Source organism: Astatotilapia calliptera, chromosome 1, assembly GCF_900246225.1.
Source record: "Astatotilapia calliptera chromosome 1, fAstCal1.2, whole genome shotgun sequence".
NCBI lineage: Eukaryota > Metazoa > Chordata > Actinopteri > Cichliformes > Cichlidae > Astatotilapia > Astatotilapia calliptera.
In genome coordinates, this window is record NC_039302.1 from 1,789,023 (window position 1) to 1,809,687 (window position 20,665).

General features: G+C 40.1%; 1 protein-coding gene across 7 annotated transcripts in view; it reads right to left on the minus strand.

Moving 5' to 3' along the window:
- The window catches only part of LOC113034360 (multiple epidermal growth factor-like domains protein 11), a 193,523-nt gene that overhangs the window by 14,385 nt on the left and 158,473 nt on the right, over window positions 1-20,665 (minus strand). Inside the window, exons 16-21 of one of the 7 annotated variants that reach the window (XM_026189023.1) lie at window positions 10,001-10,129; window positions 9,352-9,480; window positions 3,487-3,615; window positions 3,267-3,395; window positions 780-1,013; window positions 357-475 (exon numbers count right to left, since the gene is read on the minus strand). In XM_026189023.1, the coding sequence (XP_026044808.1) occupies window positions 357-475; window positions 780-1,013; window positions 3,267-3,395; window positions 3,487-3,615; window positions 9,352-9,480; window positions 10,001-10,129 (869 nt within the window). Of the gene's footprint in view, window positions 1-356; window positions 512-655; window positions 1,014-3,266; window positions 3,396-3,486; window positions 3,616-9,351; window positions 9,481-10,000; window positions 10,130-20,665 lie in introns of those variants that run through there. The other 6 variants (XM_026188964.1, XM_026188884.1, XM_026189374.1 and 3 more) reach the window with 6 other exon arrangements.

Here is a 20,665-nt window from a genome sequence, read left to right on the forward strand (position 1 = left end):
GAAATCAGGAAGGGGGCAAATATTTTTTACACAGATACCCATTAGCAAAAAAGTCTTTCTTCCTGCTAAATCATCCAACTTTGCTTCTATGTACCTGACCTACAGAGGTTAGCCTCAAAGCAGCACAGCCTAAGGAATACCTTTGAATTGTTTGTTTTCTTTTAAATAAAGACAGTTAATTGCTACGAGGAGGTACTAATCAGTTTGCGTTTTTCTAATTTGGGTGAACTGAACCTTAAAGTAGAAACTTATTTGTTGTATAACAAAAAAAATTGGAGTATATTTATTAGCAGCCCCTCATTAAACAAACTCTTAAAGCTTTCTGAGGGCAAAATATAAAAGGTTTTTGAACCCACCTTGGCGAAACTCCTCTTATCTGGCTTGGCATAGTGTGTGGCATAGGTGCAGGACCCCAGGGCGCGGTAGCTGGGGTTGGAGAAGCAGCCACCTAAAGAGCTGCTACTGGGAGAGGACTCTGAAGAAGAAAGCAGGCCTGTGCACTGCAGCCCTGCTGCCCCAACATCAAGACATGTTCTCACATACTGAGCTCTATGTGTCATACATGCATATATATGTACAGTGCACCTGATACAAAGTATTTAACCTTTAATTTAATCACCCAGATCTGAAAAAACGGATCATTCATTGTCTTTACCTGTTGGTTGTGTAATTTCCCAGCAGGTTACGATTACCATCAACTGCTCTGAATTCTGTTGTATGCCATTCTAAACATAAATAACACCAGTCAGATGAAAAGGACAGACACACGGATATCGTACCTGAGAGGGAGTAGTCAGTGGAGCTGATGTTCAGGGCAGGTGTATAGGTGACACTAGGCACACGGTGGCCTTTCTCTCTTTGTCGATAACGGAACCAGACCACCAGAGCAAGCATGGCCATGATCATCAGCAGCAGGAAGACGATGCCCAGGACAGCCCCCGTCGACTGCCGCTGCGATGCCAGAGCTGGGCTCATCTTGGTGTAGGGGTTCAGCTCCTCCATCATCAAGGCCGCTGAGGAGAACACAGATGAGTAACACTGCATTTTAATGTTTGACACACTCACATCACCTGTACAGTGTAATCAGGCATTTTTGCTGAATGAGAATTTCAGAATAAAATTCTTCTCATTTCACTGAATTTATTGTGCTATTGACTTTTATTTTGGTATTTTGCCATGATACAAATGCATGTATCTACAAAGGACAGATAATGAAAGGCAAACAGTTAAGGAGTAGGGTGGGGTGATACCGCCAAACTGGCGGAGTCTGCAGTGACACGGGTTCCATAATCTTCTTTGGAGGTAAACAGAGAGCTGAGCACGAATATGAAGCTGTTGAACTACTTTTGGTAACCGAGTCAAGCATTCAGTCATGGCCAGATGCTCGCGGCTGCCATCTAGTGTGGATTCTGGTTTGATGCCTTGCATTAATCCCTCCCTCTGTGCAGATCTTGTGTACGCCCTTGGAAGCTTGCAATACCATGGCTGTGTCCCAATTAAGAGACTGCACGCTTGAAGTACGCGCACTACGCGTACTACGTACGGTGCGTACTATAAGTACGAGAAGTGTGGAAGTGAGAGGCTTGTGAAATGGGACGGTATACACTTCGTCGCGCTGTTCAGGTTGCCTAGCAACCATGATACTAACCGCGAGACACGTTTCATACAGCTTTGTGTGACAGAAATGAAGGAGAAAAAATGTTTTGTTGGTCATTCATTTTTGTCATGACATCACTTTAGCTGAGTATCTGAGGCTGAGACCACAGGACTGTAAAACATGATTGTTGGGCTTCATTTCTGTGCTGAACAGTCATTTAAGATTAGCTAGTAAATAAGATTAGCTAGTAAAGAAAAATTAGCTCATGTTGTTCATGAGACTAAAGTCATCTCACTGTGGCAATGTAAATATAATATGGCCAATATTATAGTATTGTCAGATTATTATGAGATATATATATATACACACATATACATATATCACTGACTTTCAGCTTGTTGTGTTTGTGGATATATGACTGACTTTAATTATTACACATTCGCACATAAATAAGTGACGTCATATTCAGTACTTTAGTTCACTCTTCGGCCGCTCCATCTTATTAGGGAAATTCCACATACATAAATGTAAATTTCAAAACTCAACCCCATCATTTAATTTGTTTTTGATTGAAATTGAATATTACTTAAACTCTCTTAAATTAACTTCCAATAAAAAAGGTTTATCATTGATTGAAGTTCATTCAGAAATGTTTAACGAATGAGCTGTCACAACTTTCAAGTACAAAGTTGTTATGGAGTCTGTCACATTCCCCCTTTTTTCTTTTTTTATCCTTTATTTATTTATCCTTCTCATTTCATTGTGCTGTATATTGTTACTCTTATTTGCCTTGTATGTCTACTGTACAAACTGAACTGGAATGACTGACTGTTCGCTTTATGATTTCAATAAAGTTTGAAAAAAAAAGAAAGAAAAAAAAAATCTCTTCGGCCGCTCCCTTCTGCCGTATTTTGCAGCAAAATTAGCCACACCCACCGCCGCGCTATGAATTGTGGGATATATGGGACCACGAAGCGTGCACCGGACCACGCTTGATATTTGGGGAAATCGACGGAGTATGCATTTGAAGCACACTTCGAATTGGGACAGCCGTCGTCACGTGGCGGTGACGTAACCGCACTTGAAATGCGTACTTCAAGCGTGCAGTCTCTTAATTGGGACACAGCCCATGACCGCACACTCTTGGAAGTCAAACTGACGACTCTGGTGCTCTTTGCTTGGGTGATCATGCAGCTGCTTAAGAGTATGTATTTACAGTCTTGCATGTCATTATTTTTGTTTCCACTTCATTTCATTTGGAGTATTTAAGAATTGCATATTTAGTATATTTTTATTTGCTACTGTGTTTCCCCTTTAACCAAAATAGTACAGTTATTCAATCTGCAGTCATTGTAGTGGTTTATACATTTACTTGGCAAGTGAATGGTTGCTGGTTCAGCTAAAGACCATTAATATTTTTTATCAGAGTACCATTTGCACTTGTCTGTCTATTCGAGAGGTCTTTGTACTTCCATCTTTTAGGAACAGTCTTATCTACTACCTTAGTACATATCTACTATTATATGAAGATTTGTCTGTATGAGTTTTGCAGATGTTCTGTTATTTTATATTTTATTATTCAACTGAACTGAGGGTACATCTAAAGAAACCAAAAGAATAAGTCAGATCATGTTCCATCCTTTCTCTTTACAGAGCCATTTGTTCTCACCCTGGTCACAACGGATGCCTTTAAAGCCGATGCTGCAGTAGCAGGTTCCGGTCACGTAGTCACAGGTGGCATTGTTCATACACTCACACAGCTGCTGGCAGCCGTAGCCAAATGTCCCTGCGGGACACTCTGGACACAGGAACAGGGATTTAAGACATGTTGAACTTTAACACGTGAATGTGCAACTCTCCTGCATGTAAGAACCACTAAACACACTCACTGAGCTCACAGCTGTGTCCTATAAAGCCTGTCCTGCAGGAGCACTGTCCCGTGATGTGGTCACAGTCTGCTCCATTCTGACAGCGACACACCTCAGCACAGTGAGAGCCGTAGAAACCTGCAGGACAGCCTGAAGGGAAACAACCACTGGTTTAAAAAAAATCTATATTATGCTTTACATGTGGACAAGAATTTTCAGTAGCAGCAGCAATTTCACTCTGTCACTCTGAACCCATCTCTGTGCAGAGACATGATCAAAAACGTGAAATGTCTTTGGAAGCATTTTCTCTGGGACGAGCTAATCACTTCTGTCACAGTGGAACCAAAGTGGAAATTCAACAAAACCCTCATTTCATGCAGATGTTTAACTGACCACACTCTCTCATGTAAATTTCTGGTGATGCAAAAACATGGAGAAACAGCTCCTATAGCAGACAAATCAAATGACATGACAGAAAACAAACTTGGCTGGTTCTAGGCTAGAACTGATACTAGTCAAAAGAAAATAACATACTGATTTGGATCCGTTTTTTTCTTTTGTGCGTCAAGCAAATGTACAGATACATGGTTACTGTGACTTATCAACTTTATAAACGCAGGACCACAGACTGAAAAATGAAGTAAACATGGAAGAGCGTAAAAAAGATGTTCTTTACATGGCCTTACAGCATGGAGTAACAATGTGTGGGAGTGTCGTTCAATTCAATGTCTTTTAATACATTTTAATACATCAATTTTTAATATAGCGCCAAATCAGAGCAGCAGTCGCTTTAAGGCATTTTATATTGTAAGGTACCCTGCAATAACACAGAGAAAACAGAAAGCCCAACAACCACATGACCTCCTATGAGCAAGTGCTTTGGTGACAGCTGGAAGGAAAAACTCCCTTTTAACAGGAAGAAACCTCCAGGTGGGGTGGCCATCTGCTGGAGGCGAGGAGAGGAAGACGGGGCAAAAACACATCGTGGAAGAGAACAAGAAATTGATAATAAGTAATGATTAAATGCAGAGTGGTGTGAAAAAAAGAGGTAAGTGAAGAACAAATACTTTTTATCAAAAAGAAAAGTTTTAAGGCCAATCTCAAAAGTACAGAGAGGGTGTCCATGACTCGAATCGAAACTAGGAGGGGGTTCCACAGCAGAGTGGAAGCTGAAGGCTGCCAGGAGACTGTTTATTGTGTGCATTGAAAGACGTTGGTCAAAAAGTCCTCAAAGTGTTCCTGGAGACCAGGGTGATTCTAGCTTTGCAGAGGTTTTTTCTTTTTGTTTTGTTTTACAGGACAAAAACGTTTTTTTCAGGTTAAACAAAAATGTTCTAAATTAGTTAGATGCCGTCTCTTCTCCAGCTTACGAGTTATCTGCTTTAAGGTACGCATTAGTCAGGGGAAGAGGACGACTGCAGGTGATGGCTGTGGCACACACATCCGTTGTTTCAAAAGAGAGCATTAGGTGTTAGGCTGATGAGATTCTTTGGAGTAACACATACAAACTAGGACACATTAATACTGAAGCTGCAAGTTGCAAGTGTTCATAGTCCAATGCAAACAAAGTTAATTACAACTTTGTTTGATTGTTAACCACATTTTCTCAAAGTGACCTGCTTCGTTTGTTATAATATCTAATTTTCTGTAGGTGTAACACATGTTCTAATTCTAAAGATTTGAGGTGTCTCAGGGGTCTTCCAGTTTTTCTCGCTAACAGCATTGATAAGGAAATGAATGGCCTGAGCATCATAATGACCACTTACACTGTTTGAATCAACCCAGAATTAGGGTTGTTCGATATAACGATATATATCGATGACGATATAAAAACGTCTATCGTTTCATTTTACGCTATCGTTTGTTTCGTGGTGTCGCAAAATAAACTGTTTACGGCAATATTTCTTCATGGTTCTGATGTCACTGTAGTAAAGTTCTCTCTTTCTCTTATATTTAATATAACCACACTACGGACGGACAAGCGCCTGTTTTTATGCGTTGTCGTTAGCAACAACGACGGTAAAACCATCGCGTGTCCGCTTGTTTATGTTCCACATAAACCTTTCAGAATAAAGCTCAAGATCCTGTTGAGGCTTTTCAAAATAAACGGAATCACATGAAAGAGCAGATTTTTAGAATTTAAAAAAGAGCCGCCAGGTGCTAAAAAATAAACCTTAGACTCAAACGTTAGAACAGGCTTTCCCCCGCAGCACGCCGTGTAATAAATACTCACAAAGAAAACGGCGCCGTTACAACTTATGTCTAAAAATGTATCGTTTCATGCATCGTTAAAACACTCGACTCCAGGTACATGACACGCAGCTGGAAACACTTCACACAAGACGAGCTGCATTTAACATTTGACGGATAAGGTGTGCCAATAATGTGCTATATGCATTATAAAATGGACTGCTGCCTTTGTCCAGTGGCTTCTAAATCCACCACTGCCATATCGACCAGTTTAGAAAATTTACTCTTCCCTAAAAAAAAAAGAAAAGACAGAAAATGTCTACAGAGGCCTGACTGACAGAGAGGGGTTTGCTCATGAGCTTCAAAACACCTATTTGTGGTCTTTCTGTGTGGCCATCTTCATGATGACCTCCCTATTTTGGGGATAATGCTGCCCAACAGTGAGGGGCCAAGAACGTCCTACCGCAAGAGGTTTAGGGGCCAAGGAGTGATGTGCTCTTTCCACCAAACTCATTTCCCCTGAAAGTATTCAGACCCCAGCAGGAGATGGAAGATAATCTGAGATGAACGCAGTAGGCTTTCTTTTCTCTGTACCTTCTGGAATCCTCATAATCTTAATGTTCTGATGCCTCAAGCAAAATTCGAAATCTGCCAGTTTCTTTTTTTTAAATATATATATATTTTTAAAAACTATTTGGTAACAGATCTGTAACAGGACTGAAACAGAAAACAAAGCTTTAGAGAGGGTCTCAGCTCTCTGTGCAAGTTACTGTGAAAGAGTGTGAGAAGAGAAAATTGTAACAATTTAAAAATAACATTTCTCAGCATAAAATTAAAAAAAGATTTGGTTATTTCATCTTCTACAGTCCATAATATTGTGAAAGGTCTGTGAGTCTTTGGACACTTTGTATTGTAGCCTCCAATTCTACTTTAAAATGTCCTTTGAACCACAAGTAAACCAGCAGCCTGAGAGCAAAGTGCTCCATCGGGGGGATTTGTTTCCCCTGCACAAACAGATTTCTCCAGATTCACAGAATCTTCAAATCAAATCAAATCAAATCACTTTTATTGTCACATCACACGTGCAGGTACATTGGTACAGCACATGTGAGTGAAATTCTTGTGTGCGAGCTTCACAAGCAACAGAGTTGTGCAAAATACAATAATGTAAACAAGCAAAATACAAGAATGGCTACATCTGAAACTAATAAATATATGTACAATATATAATAGTATATGCATTTCTGGATGTGTATACTAAATATTTTTCTACGTGTGTGTGTGTGTGTGTGTACACATATTTTACAAATTAAATAGAGTAAACAATAAATAAAATATATAAAAATATACAGAGTTGAATATGTGCAAAACAGTGGCATCACTGTACAGTATGGAGTGCATAATGTTGAAGTTCCAGTAGTGAAGCTGAGGTGTCTATGACGTGTTCAGCAGTCTGATGGCCTGGTGGAAGAAGCTGTCTCTCAGTCTGCTGGTACTTTGAAATATTCAAAGTTTTTGATATTTTACATTATTTTTTTTGCAAACTGGTAAACCCCTGCCGATCTTTCCTTGTGAGAAATTCTACTAGATGCTGTTTTTATATTTATATTTTTTTAGTATCACTTATGTTTCCTGTTTTTGTTGTTGGCGCTGTCCCCACTGAGACATGCTCACAACATTAAACTCAAAATGAGCTAATATTTTTCATGAAATAGTAAACTGTTTTCCGTGTTTTAGTGTGAATAAAACATGGCTTTATGAGATGCATTCTCATAAAGCAATCTCACAACTTTTTTAGAATTGGATTTGTAGTTTTGTCTTTTTCTCCCTGCATTTTTCTTTTTCTCTTCTCTTTCCCTTCATCCTCCAACCTGTTGTGCAGACAGCTGTCCCTCCCTGTGCCTGATTTCTTCCCATCATCACTAAGTGGTCCTTAAGGGATCCTTGTAGGGGATCATCTGATTGTTGGAATTTTTTTCTCTAATAATTTAGGGTCTTTACCAAAGTACAGCACATGATTGATGAAAGATGTCAAAGATAGCAGAGGCAATACTATTGCATGGACATATATGGCTATCAGTGGAACTGGGTCACTAGTGTGATGTTTCGTCACTCATCCAAGTGACTTTTTCAGTCTCAGCTGACTGCAAGTTACGTAAAAAGGGAAAGACCATCTCTGAATCGAGGAGGGGGCCTAAGGCTACATCTTTCACCAACTTACAATGCTGTGATTGCAGCCAGTGAATGGTACTCATTGCCATTGGTGGGCTTTGATCTTACATTTGCATAATTCAGGGTTCATCAGCATTTTTCAGGGTCAAATTTAAGCACTTTTTAAGCACTTTCAAGGTCCATTATCAAGCTTTTCCAGCACATTACCAAAAAAACAGTTTGCATGTTCCACTTTGCATCACCTCAGTAAGACCATGTAAAAATTAAAACAAATCGTCTTAGGTTGACTTAAATGTTCTTTGTTCCTCTTTTGTTAAAACAGAGAAAAATGCACCACACAAAAATACTGAAAAAGGAAATGGTTGTCTTATATGCATATAGTGCACAAACTCAAAAAACTCATTTCTCTCAAAAATGCAGATGTGCAAATGTGAACAAATCAACTTGTTAGAGATGCTCATCTCCACTTGGAAAAAACAACCACACAAAAGAAGAAATCTGCACAAATGAACAAGTCTGCTCATCAGATATTGATGCTTCTTTCCTACGTGACACAACAACAGGAGACAGATGTTTACTTTAACTAGTTAAGCAAGTTTGATAGCTAGCAAAATAATAATCATAGTTTTAAACATTAGCCTGTGTTATGTACACATACTCGAAATTATTTACTAGGACTCACCTGTCATGTGACTCAAATCCCGCCAGTGTCGTTTTCCATCAAACACTCATTAAAACAACAACGTCAACTTAGCGCACTCACCCCCGACTGTCCGGAGGGAGGGGCGGGGTCACACATTGAAACAGACTGACATGTGTGTGAGGCAGCCCAGGCGGAGAAATTTAGCTTTTACACTTTGCAACTCATTTTATTTCTCTGATAAGAAAACTATTCAGTCAGATAGTTGTTTGTGGTGAATGAAATACACGTTTCAAGCACGTTTAAGCACCACATCTGAAATTCAAGCACTTTTCAATCCTTGAAAAGACAATATTAAAATTCAAGCATTTTCAAGGATTTCAAGCACCCATACGAATCGTGATAATTATGATCAAGGAACTGACCTCCCAGCCCATCGTTCCTTCGGTGGTGCTAGTTTCAGTCATTATGCAAAGATCGGGGAAACCTGCAGTCAGCTGAGACTGAACAGAATCAACTTTTGGAGGTTCACTGATGATGTGACTGCTCATAGAAATAGCAGGATGAGTTATCAAGTGAACGAGGCTATCAGCTTCAGTCAAATACTCCAAATTGGACAGCAATTTGCAGTGCAAATGGAGAAATTCAATCTTTTTCCGTGTTGAAACTAGAAACCACAAAGGAATTGAGGAGATAAGAAGAAGGGATTTCAAGGGTATGCAGTTTTTTCACCTGTCACTAGATGGAGTTAAAGGTTTGAGGTACTAACACATTGCAACTAGTGAGTGTGCATTAGTGATGAGCTCTCACAGCAGCCAGAGTGTTTTGCTTGGTCTGTATGTGTATATGAACTGCCGGTGTGTGTGAGAGAGACAGAAACATACGCTGAGTGCAGTAGAGTCCTGTCCATCCAGGGCTGCAGATACACTCTCCATCTGTAGCGCTGCACTGAGCTCCATTGTGACAGTTACATGTGTGGATGCAGTCAAGGCCCCATGAGCCCCAAGGACATGCTGCCAGAAGCACACAAAAATAAGTGCACAAAGACACATACAGTGCACAGAGTATGCAATAAAAGTCAGCACACTCTTGTACAGCAACACTATAATGCCCCATCACAGCAAGTCAACGTGTCGTTACTAGGATTCACTTCTGCACATGGGCACTTTATTCTCTCCTCTTTTTTCTCTTTTATTCAATTCATCTAGACACGTATAAGTCTAGTAATATATAAATACATAATAATATGTCAAATGTTGCCACAGTGAAGACCAGACATACATTAGGATGCTGTGTGCCCTCATTAAACTTACAGATAATTGAGTGACTGTGGTAGATGCTCAAAGTAAGAAAGATAATTAATGTCAAAGCCACTCCAGTGACTGCCTTTAGGAAGGTTTTTTCTTCAGCTGTCTCTCACTGATCAACTAAAACACGTGGGGTGAATAACAACATACATTTTATTTGTTCTTTTGTGAAACTGAAGTTAATAAATGCTACGGTACAAAAACGGCTATAAACGTTTCCTCTTACGCTTAGAACAGTCTTCGCTGGTCCATCCAGGGTAACACTGACAGGAGCCATCGATGGGGTTACAAGTGCCATTATTAGTGCACAAGCAGGTCTCGGCACAGGCTTTACCAAACTTTCTGCTGGGACATACTGTGGAGACACATGCACAGACATGATGGGTTCATATTAGATTAAAAGCAATATTCTGCCAATACTATTAACACAACCTCCTTGTATTTTGGATGTATTTGGATGTAGTTCAACAGTTTGACAGCAGACAGACAACAGCAAATAGAAGATAACTGGTTCAGATATCTGTTCCTGTTGTTTTTCATAATTCATTTGCTCAGCTTCTACCCATATGCCGCGAGTATGTCAAGAATGCTGAACATTCGAATCATCTCCTGTGAGATCACAAGGACGCGAGCAAAACTGCGTGTTTTTACCAAAAGAAAGTGGAAGTCTGGTGGATTTCAGTCCTGGTTAAAATGATGACACGTGTAGTAACTGGTGGTGCAAATGCAGTGTATTACTAATTGATACTTTTAATAAAGAAGCCGGGAAAAAAGTTCCTCTGTAGATTTAGCACGGTCAGTCTCTTCATGCAGTCCAAGAAACAGTGCACGACGCTGCCCTCAGGGCTCTCCCTGACCTGATCATCAGTTGCAGTACAAACGATGATTCGTCATGGCCCTCTTATTTACATGTTTCTGTTTCTGGACACATACTTAGAAGTACTTCAGTATTCAGCTCTTCAGTATACCCATGAGTGAAGAAGACAAGTAGATTGTTCTGATACTGTAGAAATAATACAGAAAGAAAAAAATACTCAGAAAAGTTCTGAGAATTTCAAATTCTGACATCCCTGACAAAGTAGACCAGTTCCCAAACTTTGCACAGTGCTGTACAAAGCAAAGCCTGTACAACATTCTTATACAATATACACACAATATACAAGAAAAGATCCAAAGTACATATTTTATAAACACTACAACAAAAAAATATTCATTCATAATTTAAACATTCTTCATGATGGAAAAAAGACACAAAAAACTGAATAGAAACAAGAAATATTGAGGGAAGAATAAAGGGGCCAAATATACTTGGAAAATACAAGTGTGTGGTAATACTGGGAAGAGCCCAAAGGTAGATACTAAAAGGGAGAATGTGGATATGATCAATGAGAATTAAAAATCTAATTTCACACAAAAGAAAACATAGGTTATCCAAACTGGGCAACGATGACCTTCTGCTTCACTTAAATGTTCAGTACAAAATGATACTGTTAATTTCACCTTGTGCTTGTTTTTAATTTGATGGGAATTCCCATTCCAACACTTTCAAAGCGTTTTACTGCTGCTATGAGTTTGGACATGAAAAAGAACATCTCTAAAGCCCGAATGCTGGAACAAGCTTTATCCAAAACTGGTTGCTTTTGCTGACAATGGAGGTTTTGGATGCTATCAAATCCTATTTCTCAAGCTTTAAGTTTTCCATCTTCTTGATGTTGCTATCACTTGGTATTGATATCACTATCACTAGGGCCTTCTTCCTTTGTTTTTTCACCACTACAATGCCAGGTTGGTCAGCCATCACCAGTTTGTGTGTATATGGAAGTCCCACAGGATCTGAGCTCAGTTATTCCCGATCACCTTTGGGGGCTTATCCCATTTTGCCCCCGGAACTTCCAGGCCATACTCGGCACCCCCATATGTGCTTATTGTGAAGAATAAACCTGTGACCACAAGGAGTATTAGGAGGTATTTCCCTAGTGGAAATGCAGAGTTGCTCTGAGGCAACAGACTGGTAGGCGTTTTGTGAGCCCCACAGCGAGGAAATCAATTGGCCTACTGTGGAAGAGGTCATGCTGTAGCAAAGACGTCACATCCCAGCGGCACCGACTTCCCACATCACGAAGACCCTCGATCAGCTCCGACCTATAGTCAGGCCGCATCTGGACCACCTTCACTTTACTTACCAGCCCCACCTCATAGTGACGTCATCTACCTACTCCATCATGTCTTCACCAATTTGGACCAGCCAGCGAGCACCGTGAGGGTCATGTTTTTTTCCAGTGCATTCAACACTATCAGGCTGACCCTCCTAGCTCAACGACTCAAAGCGATGGATGGTGGATGCCCTTCTCGTGCCCTGGATTATAGACTGCCTGACAGGAAGGTCATAATATGTGTGTCTTCAACACTGTGTGGCTGACAAGGTTATCAGCAACACCGGGGAGCACAAGGGACGCTCCTCTCCCCTTTCCTATTCACCCTTTACATCACGGCACAGACACCTGCCATTTTCAGAAGTTTTCTGATGACTCTGCGGTAGTTGGATGAATAAGTGGAGGTGATGAAACAGACCACAGGGAATCAGTGGACATGTGGTGCAAGCAGAACCATCTGCAGCTCAATGTGACAAAGACCAATGAAACGATTGTGGTCCCCGTTTCCATCCATATAGTGGAGGACTATAAATAACTTGGAGTACACACTGACAACAAACTGGAGTGAGACAAAAACACTAGCCCTGTCTCTATTTTGTGAAATGGCTGAGGGGTTTTTTAACATCTGTTGGACAACGCTCAAGATTTTCGATGAGTCTGTTATGGCAACTGTGACACGCTGCTGCATGGCTGAGGGTTCAGATATCTATTCCTGTTGTTTTTCATAATTCATTTGCTCAGCTTCTACCCATATGCTACCATTAGCAAGTATATGTAATATAGTATATATATATATACACTACTATGACTACTATGGATCAAAGCATACAAAGAGCATATGATTAAGACCAGGAGAGTTCAGAGAGCATAACTTTCAGGAGAGGGACTGCTCACTATTTCCCTGTTGATCATCTATGAAATGAGCACACAATTAATTTTAATTATCTATGCTGTGGCTCTCTGGTGATGCCATTCTGTCCTTCTTTACAATAACTTGGTCCAGGGTGAAATGCCTGAGTGACTTCTTGAGGGATTATTCTGAAACTACAAAATGTACACATATTCATATTCCACACAAGAGTAATCCCCTGACAATATCCACCGAGTGCATTTTGTGAGGAACACGTGTAATTTCAAATGCATTGCCTTGTTACTTTTTATGTCAATGTCTGAGCAAGTAGTGATGATGTAGCAGTCAATAATATACTGAAATGTTACCAAAACTCTGTCCAGTGTTTTGAAATATTACATCAGACAATTCACATGCATTAGTCTATACAAGCTCAATTAAAAGGATTAAAGAACCTCTGCATCACTCTAGAAAGCTATTGTTTTTAATGACTCCTTTGGCTCTAACAAGGGAGCCCTGGTATCTGTGCATTGTATGTCATGTACTTTGTGCAGCAGCTGGAGGAGCAGCATACACTGTACACCTGGATATCAGTATAAAGACAACAAAGATGACTTTACAAAATACAAATATTGTGTATTGCATTTCCACTTGGATATGATCCAGATTGGAAGTTCGCGGATGACACCACAGTGGTTGGACTCATCTCAAGGGGGGAGGAGTCGGACTACAGAGATGAGGTCAACAGACTGACTGAGTGGTGTTCAGTTAACAACCTCCAACTGAACACCACGAAAACTAAAGAACTTATCTTGGACTTCAGGAAGGGCAGAGCAGACCCGGCCCCACTTTACATTCACGGGAACTGTGTGGAGAGGGTACACTCCATGAGGTTTCTGGGCGTGCAGATCTCTGATGACCTCTCCTGGACTGCAAATACTACAGCGGTGGTTAAAAAGGCCCAGCAGCGTCTCCACTTTCTCAGAGTGCTCAGGAGGAACAACCTGGAGGAGAGGCTGCTGGTGACATTTTACAGAGCCACCATAGAGAGCATCCTAACGTACGGCATAACAACATGGTATGCAGGGTGCTCAGCTGCAGACAGGAAAGTACTGCAGAGGGTCATCAACACAGCCCAGAAGATCACTGGCTGCTCTCTGCCCAGCCTGGAGGTCACTGCAAACTCTCGGTACCTCAGCAGAGCTGGCAATATCATCAAGGACCACTCTCACCCCAGCAACCAACTGTTTGAACTATTACCGTCAGGCCGACGGTACAGGTCACATAAAACCAGGACAAACAGATTCAGGGATAGCTTCTTTCCCAGAGCTATCACCGTAGTAAATAAGCACAAAAACAATTGAACCTATTCCATACCGTCACTGTCATTATATTATGCTGCTATTCATACTGTCATTATATTAATGCTGCTATCCTGTATATATTGTACATACTATTGTTTGAGTACTTACGATTGTTTTTTTTTTTTGTACTTTTTATATTTTACATTTATATTTATTATTGAAACTTGCACCAAGGGAGTGGCACTCCAATTTCGTTGTACTCTGTACAATGACAATAAAGGCTATTCTATTCTATTCTATTCTATTCTATTCTATCCAAGAAAGACAGCTGAGAGACAAAGCTGATGATGAAAATCAAACAATCCCTGCTGATGAATAAATAAAAATAACAAGTCCTGCTGATGTTGACCTCTAGCTGCCAAGTTCAGCCAAATTCAGCATGATGAACCTTGTTTGGGGGGATAAAACTGCGTTCTGTTTTTGCCTACTGTTAGCTTTATTGTGTATACATATAGTATACAGACATAAGCTACCATTAGCAAGTATATGTAAGACAGCATAGACATACTACAAATTTCTATTTGTAACTGTTGAGGCCTTTACAGACTAAACAGAGGCTCAAAGATGTAGCACACCTCTGCACACCTCCCTCAGCTTGTTCCTCATCTGTGGGTGAATAACTGTTGCTATAATTCTGGACCAGGCCGTCTCACTTCTTCTCAGTAGTAAAGATTATTGTGGGAGACAAGGCGGTGGCAATAATAAGGTAGAAAATGAACAAAGGTTGTTAGAGTTTCTATTTATTGTTGTAAAGAAAGGGAGAGGTTTTTCATCCTATTCTCCACCTGCATGCGTTAAGCAAGCGTCTGCAGTCTTACAAGTTTAAGATGCTAACACTTTTGAATGGAGTTGACTAAAGATACTGGGTTACAACAACTGATCTAAAACTACACTGACTTACTTTCTTGGTACAAGGGTCACCAAAGCAGGCATGTCCACATCTTTCATTTGGTACAGTTTCTTTTCTGATGCAACCAAGGGGGATTTATGCCAGTGGCTGGACTCAAACTGGCCCCCTTTCATTTGCCAAGAAACCTGCTTACTTTTATGTGGCTGTATACTTAGACCACAGCCAATTTGTAAGGTCTGCACTCAAAGTTGTAACCTACAGATACCAGGTTCTGCCTTTTGGGTTGTCTGTCACTTCTCAAACCCTCACCAAATGTTTTGAGGCAGCGTTAGTTCCCCTCAAAGACAGCGGTATTCCTGTCATTTGGATCAAGCTAGTGCAGGATGCTACAGAGAGAAAGCGGCAATGCAACTGTTGTTGGATCTGTCACACAATCTGGATTTCTCAGTGACCTTTCAGTAAAGCTTGCTACCCTGACTCAGTACTTGTTAGAAATGTGGGCTCGAAATACGCTCACCTTTCAGCCACGTACATTTGCCAGGACACCGAGTGCCATGTTTCATGTCAGCCTCGCTTATTTTCAGTTGGGATGCTGATTGGGCTCCCAAAGGATTTTAGCTTTTTAATTTCTTTGCTGTTTTTCTTGCTGCTCAATCTTTTAAGCATAAGAATGTTTCAGTGCTGGACTGTCTCACACTATCGATTACCAAAACTTGCTTATTGGCTCTTCACGCTTGGAGGGAGCCCAGGCTGCTGAGCTAGGAGTCTGCAATTGGAAAGGTGTCTTTTTCCAAGGTCATGTCCACAGACACCTCTGCAAGGGGATGGAGCTGCATTTCCTGTGTTATGTTGATTCATTCAGGATGTGTATTTATTTGACCATTTATTTGTCTGCTAAGCAAATCCAGCCAGAGGTAAAGCTCTGTTTGAACACAGGGTCTCCCACTGGGTTGTGGAGTCTCCCTAGCTTACAGAACCACCAGTGGAATGGGTGATATTTGTGCTCCGGTCGTCATCACTGTGCTTTTGTTTAGTTCTATTACTTGACCGTGATAGTGCAAGTCAAATACTGGTCGTCTGACTCCAGTTCTGTGGCTGCTATGTGGGGTGTGTATATGTGTCACATACTGTATGTGTTGTGCCAACTAAAGTGATTGAAAGGGAACAAAATGTTATGACTGTATCTTTTGTTCCCTGAAAGAAAGGAACAAAATAAAGCCCCAGGTTTGTCCATCGACAGCTGGACTCGGATGACGGGGTGTATATGTGCAGTTATCTTCAACCAGGATACACACAGGTGTGTTTTACCTCTTCTTCAGGGCATTAAAGTTATAGTTCGTCACATTTCATCTCTTTGGACAACTTCATTCTTGCCTTTAAGTCTTGTGAAATACCACTTTAACATTTTTAAAAACAAAAGCTAGTCTGTGCCATTTGAAAGTGCTAAAATAATAAAATAAAGCCACACAAACATTCTGCTCCCTCGTTTGTTTTTGCATTGTTTGTGTGGGTGGGTGGTCAGATGCTACTGAGCATTTTTTCTGTACAGCTGCATTATAATGCAAATGTGGTCACAAAAATGATTAAAGAAGTAAGATTTATGAAAATAACAAAAAGTCTATAGAATATTACTTGTGAAAAACGACAGAACAAAACCCAGTTTTTTATTTTTTGTGATTTTCACATTTTTGATGTTGAATTTCATTTAGTGTCTGAGCTTTTAAAACATGCATAAGAAGCTGGATTGTGTTGGCTGCCTAAGGGTAAAACGTCTTTTAAAACATGTTTTGAAGTTTTTCATTTAAAATGCAAGACTGCAAAAGAGGAGAATGTGTATGTTTCCTTGGTCCTATATTCATATTAAACAAATAAAGAGGCAGGGAACGCTGTTTGATTGCTGCTCACACTGACATTATGGACACTGAAATTAAACCTCTATTTCAAAAAAGCACTCGGTGTTATAACAATGATCAAAGGTTTAAACGTAGCCAGTGTGTTGCTGTGTATTAAGGTCCATTAAATAAGAAGTGGGTTTTTTCTTCTTCAAGCAGGACACCATGTGTGATATGAAAAATATGAGGTAAGTAAAACCTTTTTTATTCCTAAAGTTATATTTAGGACAATGTCTCCTGTAGTTATTACCTTATGCCACATACTATCCACTAACAGAGTAGCTAACAGTAGGTTAGTAGCTAATGTTAGCTTAGCTAATAGTACTCAGAGTAGCCACAAAATTTAAGTAAGGTTGTCGTGACATAAGCTGAACATTATTATTGTAAATATGGATAGAGAACTAGATGCAGCAAGTTACACACACACACACACACACACACACACACACACACACACACACACACACACACACACACACACACACACACACACACACACACACACACACACACAAATTCCCACAGTAATATAAACTGTCAGATGATGAAGTAAAATACAAATTATATCAAAGCAGCCATAAAAATAATAAAAAGGAGAACCAAAGTTCAAGTAATGCAGATACCTGTGAGTTGTAAAGTACTGAAGTACAGTACAGAGTAAATGTTGATCACCTTTTTGAATGAAAATGAGATGGAGACTCACCTAAACTAAGTGCTAGTTGATAAAAGCTGAGGTCAGTCTGCTTTAATATTTTTAATTATGCACCACACTGAGTTTTGTAGTGTGGAAGCGATATCTGCAGCAAACATGGGGTGCACTAGACCATATTGATTTAAAAGCTTTTGTGAAATAAGGTGAAATAATATAATAATGTATAATAAATATTGCATTAATTAAAATGTTCAAAGGTTGATTCTGTTCATCTGGACGTCGCGTTATCTGGGAGAAACGTTTCGTCACTCATCCAAGTGACCTCTTCAGTCTCACTTTGGAGATTTATTTTCCTGGATGATTGAGAATGCATCAAGACATTAATTAAAATGCATTAACATGTAAAAATCTTAAAACAAAAACTTTTTTACAAGCCAATAAAACTCTAGTCCACTGACCTTAGGGTTGTTAGGTTACTACTTAATTATTACTAATATTAATAAAGGTTTACACCATTGTAATGTCTTGTTTTCAGCATCACAAACATTTTGCATCAAAGTACAGGTCAAACTTCAGAATGATGATATGCTTGGGTGTTTTCATTACAGCCACTCATTCTCCTTTAAAGGCTTAAAGGCAACATCTCCTTCATTCACTTGCAGATTTAAAACTATTCAGATTCAGAAGACTTTATTGTTCCCCAAGGGGCAATTAAGAGACTGACGTTGCCGACCGTACAGACAATACCATCTATGTTGGAGACAAAACACTGTCAGTGCTCCTGTTACGATCAGCAAGCCTGAACACAGAGTACAGGTACATTTCAATGCCTTAGAAATTTCTATTGCATAGACATTTTATTTTATTTGACTTTGACCTTTGACTGTACTTATTATTTATGTATTTTTGCATTTAAAAAAATGTTTTCGTTCAAAAATATCATTTTAATATGGCACATAAATAAAGTCAAAGGGTTTAGTTTTTTGACAGATGACCACTTCCTTCTGTTTTTTCACTTTTTAATATTTTATTGTTGCCCATTAATAAAACAAAAGTATTTCTTATCCCATTACATGATGGAATAATTACTCGATTACTAAAATAATCAATAGCTGCAGCCCTACTGAAAAGAGCTTTCAAAGACTTAAAGGTGTGACCCAATACTTTTGTCTGCATAGTGTTTGTAGAATTGAGGAAAACAACTGTGGGAACAGGTTTCTCTCGGGGAATTACCTGCACTACAAGGGTATACTGTTATTTGTTAACACTTTCACATACGCTGTTCTTTTAAGATCCTACATATCCTGTTTTTTACATTTACCGGTCAATAACATATTTAGCTGCAAAAGGTTATCCAGCAAGAGAACAGGGATAGAGCTGGACTGGCACTTCAGGCAGTATAAAGCCTCAATGCTGGACATCTGATTTATCAAGCCTCACCCAGTTATCTATGGGCTGCTCAAAGATGCAGTGGCCAGCAGAATGGCTAATGTAGGACAGGGCATAACTAAGGCTGTCCTCATGTTTAATGATGATGAATATTTCAAAGCACACTCCTCCACTGCCTCTATTTAAAACTCGACTTAGCAACAGACCTTGAACCAACTGGGTTCACAGGAGGATGAACACCTATTCAACCTACTGAGAAACCAAGCCAGACTAAGATATTGATGTAAAGGAGGAGGCAACAAAAAGATTATTGAGATAAAATGGTTGAATACTTTGCACTAAAAGGGACTAAGAATGAGTTCACTTGGTAGATTTTCCACTGAAACGCCAACAGTCAAGGGCTTTGCTTTTGAATGCAGAGCTTGCATTCTGACCTAAAGCTAATGAGGGATGTCAGTGTTTTACAAAAACGGCTGCGTTAATAATGTCAGGAGGCTGACTGCAGTGATTATATTGGACGCCAGCTCTGTTCTGGTGCTGTGCCTACGTAACCATTAAAACACTATGAAAACACTAAGAATACAGGTTTGGACAGCTTTCTTAATACATTTAATTCATTTTAAAAGCATATTTTATATTTACTCATGCTATCTTTGTCTAGAATAAAAATTGGTTTGATGATCGGAAACATGGAAGTGTGATGAATCTCCAAAAAATTTGAAATTAGCAAGGAGGTAAATACTTTTGACAGCACTATGAACAGATAGATGAAGTTGCTAACCTCAAGAAATCCTCCCAGTGGCTAGAAAAGACTTATTTAAAAGACACTACAGATCCAGTGATCACGGTAGCACAAGAACAGCACCACATCCATAGGGGCAGAAGTCTACCACAGCTGACCTCTATCTTGGAGAACAACCACTACACACTGTCCATGTCAGTTTTGATAAGCTAGCAAAGTTTCATTTGTTTTCACCTTCCAGACTGTACTTAGTTTGTAATTGAAGTATAAACAGGGCACCAACTCTGAGAAAAAAAGACTATGGAACCCAATGACAGGTTCATCCATCCATCTTCTTCTGCTTATCTGAGGACGGGTCGCGGGAGCAGCAGCCTAAGCAGCTTGTCCGGGGGAACACCATGCTTTCCCAGGCCAGCCAAGAGATATAATCTCTCCAGCGTTTCCTAGGTCTGCCCCGGGGCCTCCTCCCAGTGGAAGGTGCCCGGAACACCTCACCCAGGAGGCATCCTTGTCAGATGCCCGAACCACCTCAACTGGTTCCTTTTGATGTGGAGGAGCAGCGGCTCTACTCTGAGCCCTCCCGGATGGCTGAACTGAACTGAAGGGAGAGGCCAGCCACCCTTCGGAGGAAGCCCATTTCTGCTGAACCCATCCCTGACCCGGAGTGGGCTCTCCACCCTTTTCTGGCCCAATGAAAGGTGCTATATGCACTGATGTGGACACTAAGTCAACATCAGTGCAATATCATCAGCAGAAGACAGCTACGATCAAAGCTGGAGATTCAAAGGCAACAGCACAGTGAAAACAATAGTGAGAATAATGGACAAACATTCTCTATACACACACACACACACACACACAACTATATATATATATATACACATATATAAATATATATATCGTATCAGGGGGCGTTGGGGCTTAAGAGGTTAATAGCATTGTTTCTTCCTCCCCTCAGCAAGTATTGCTAGTCTATCTATCTCAACTTCCTGTTAAGCA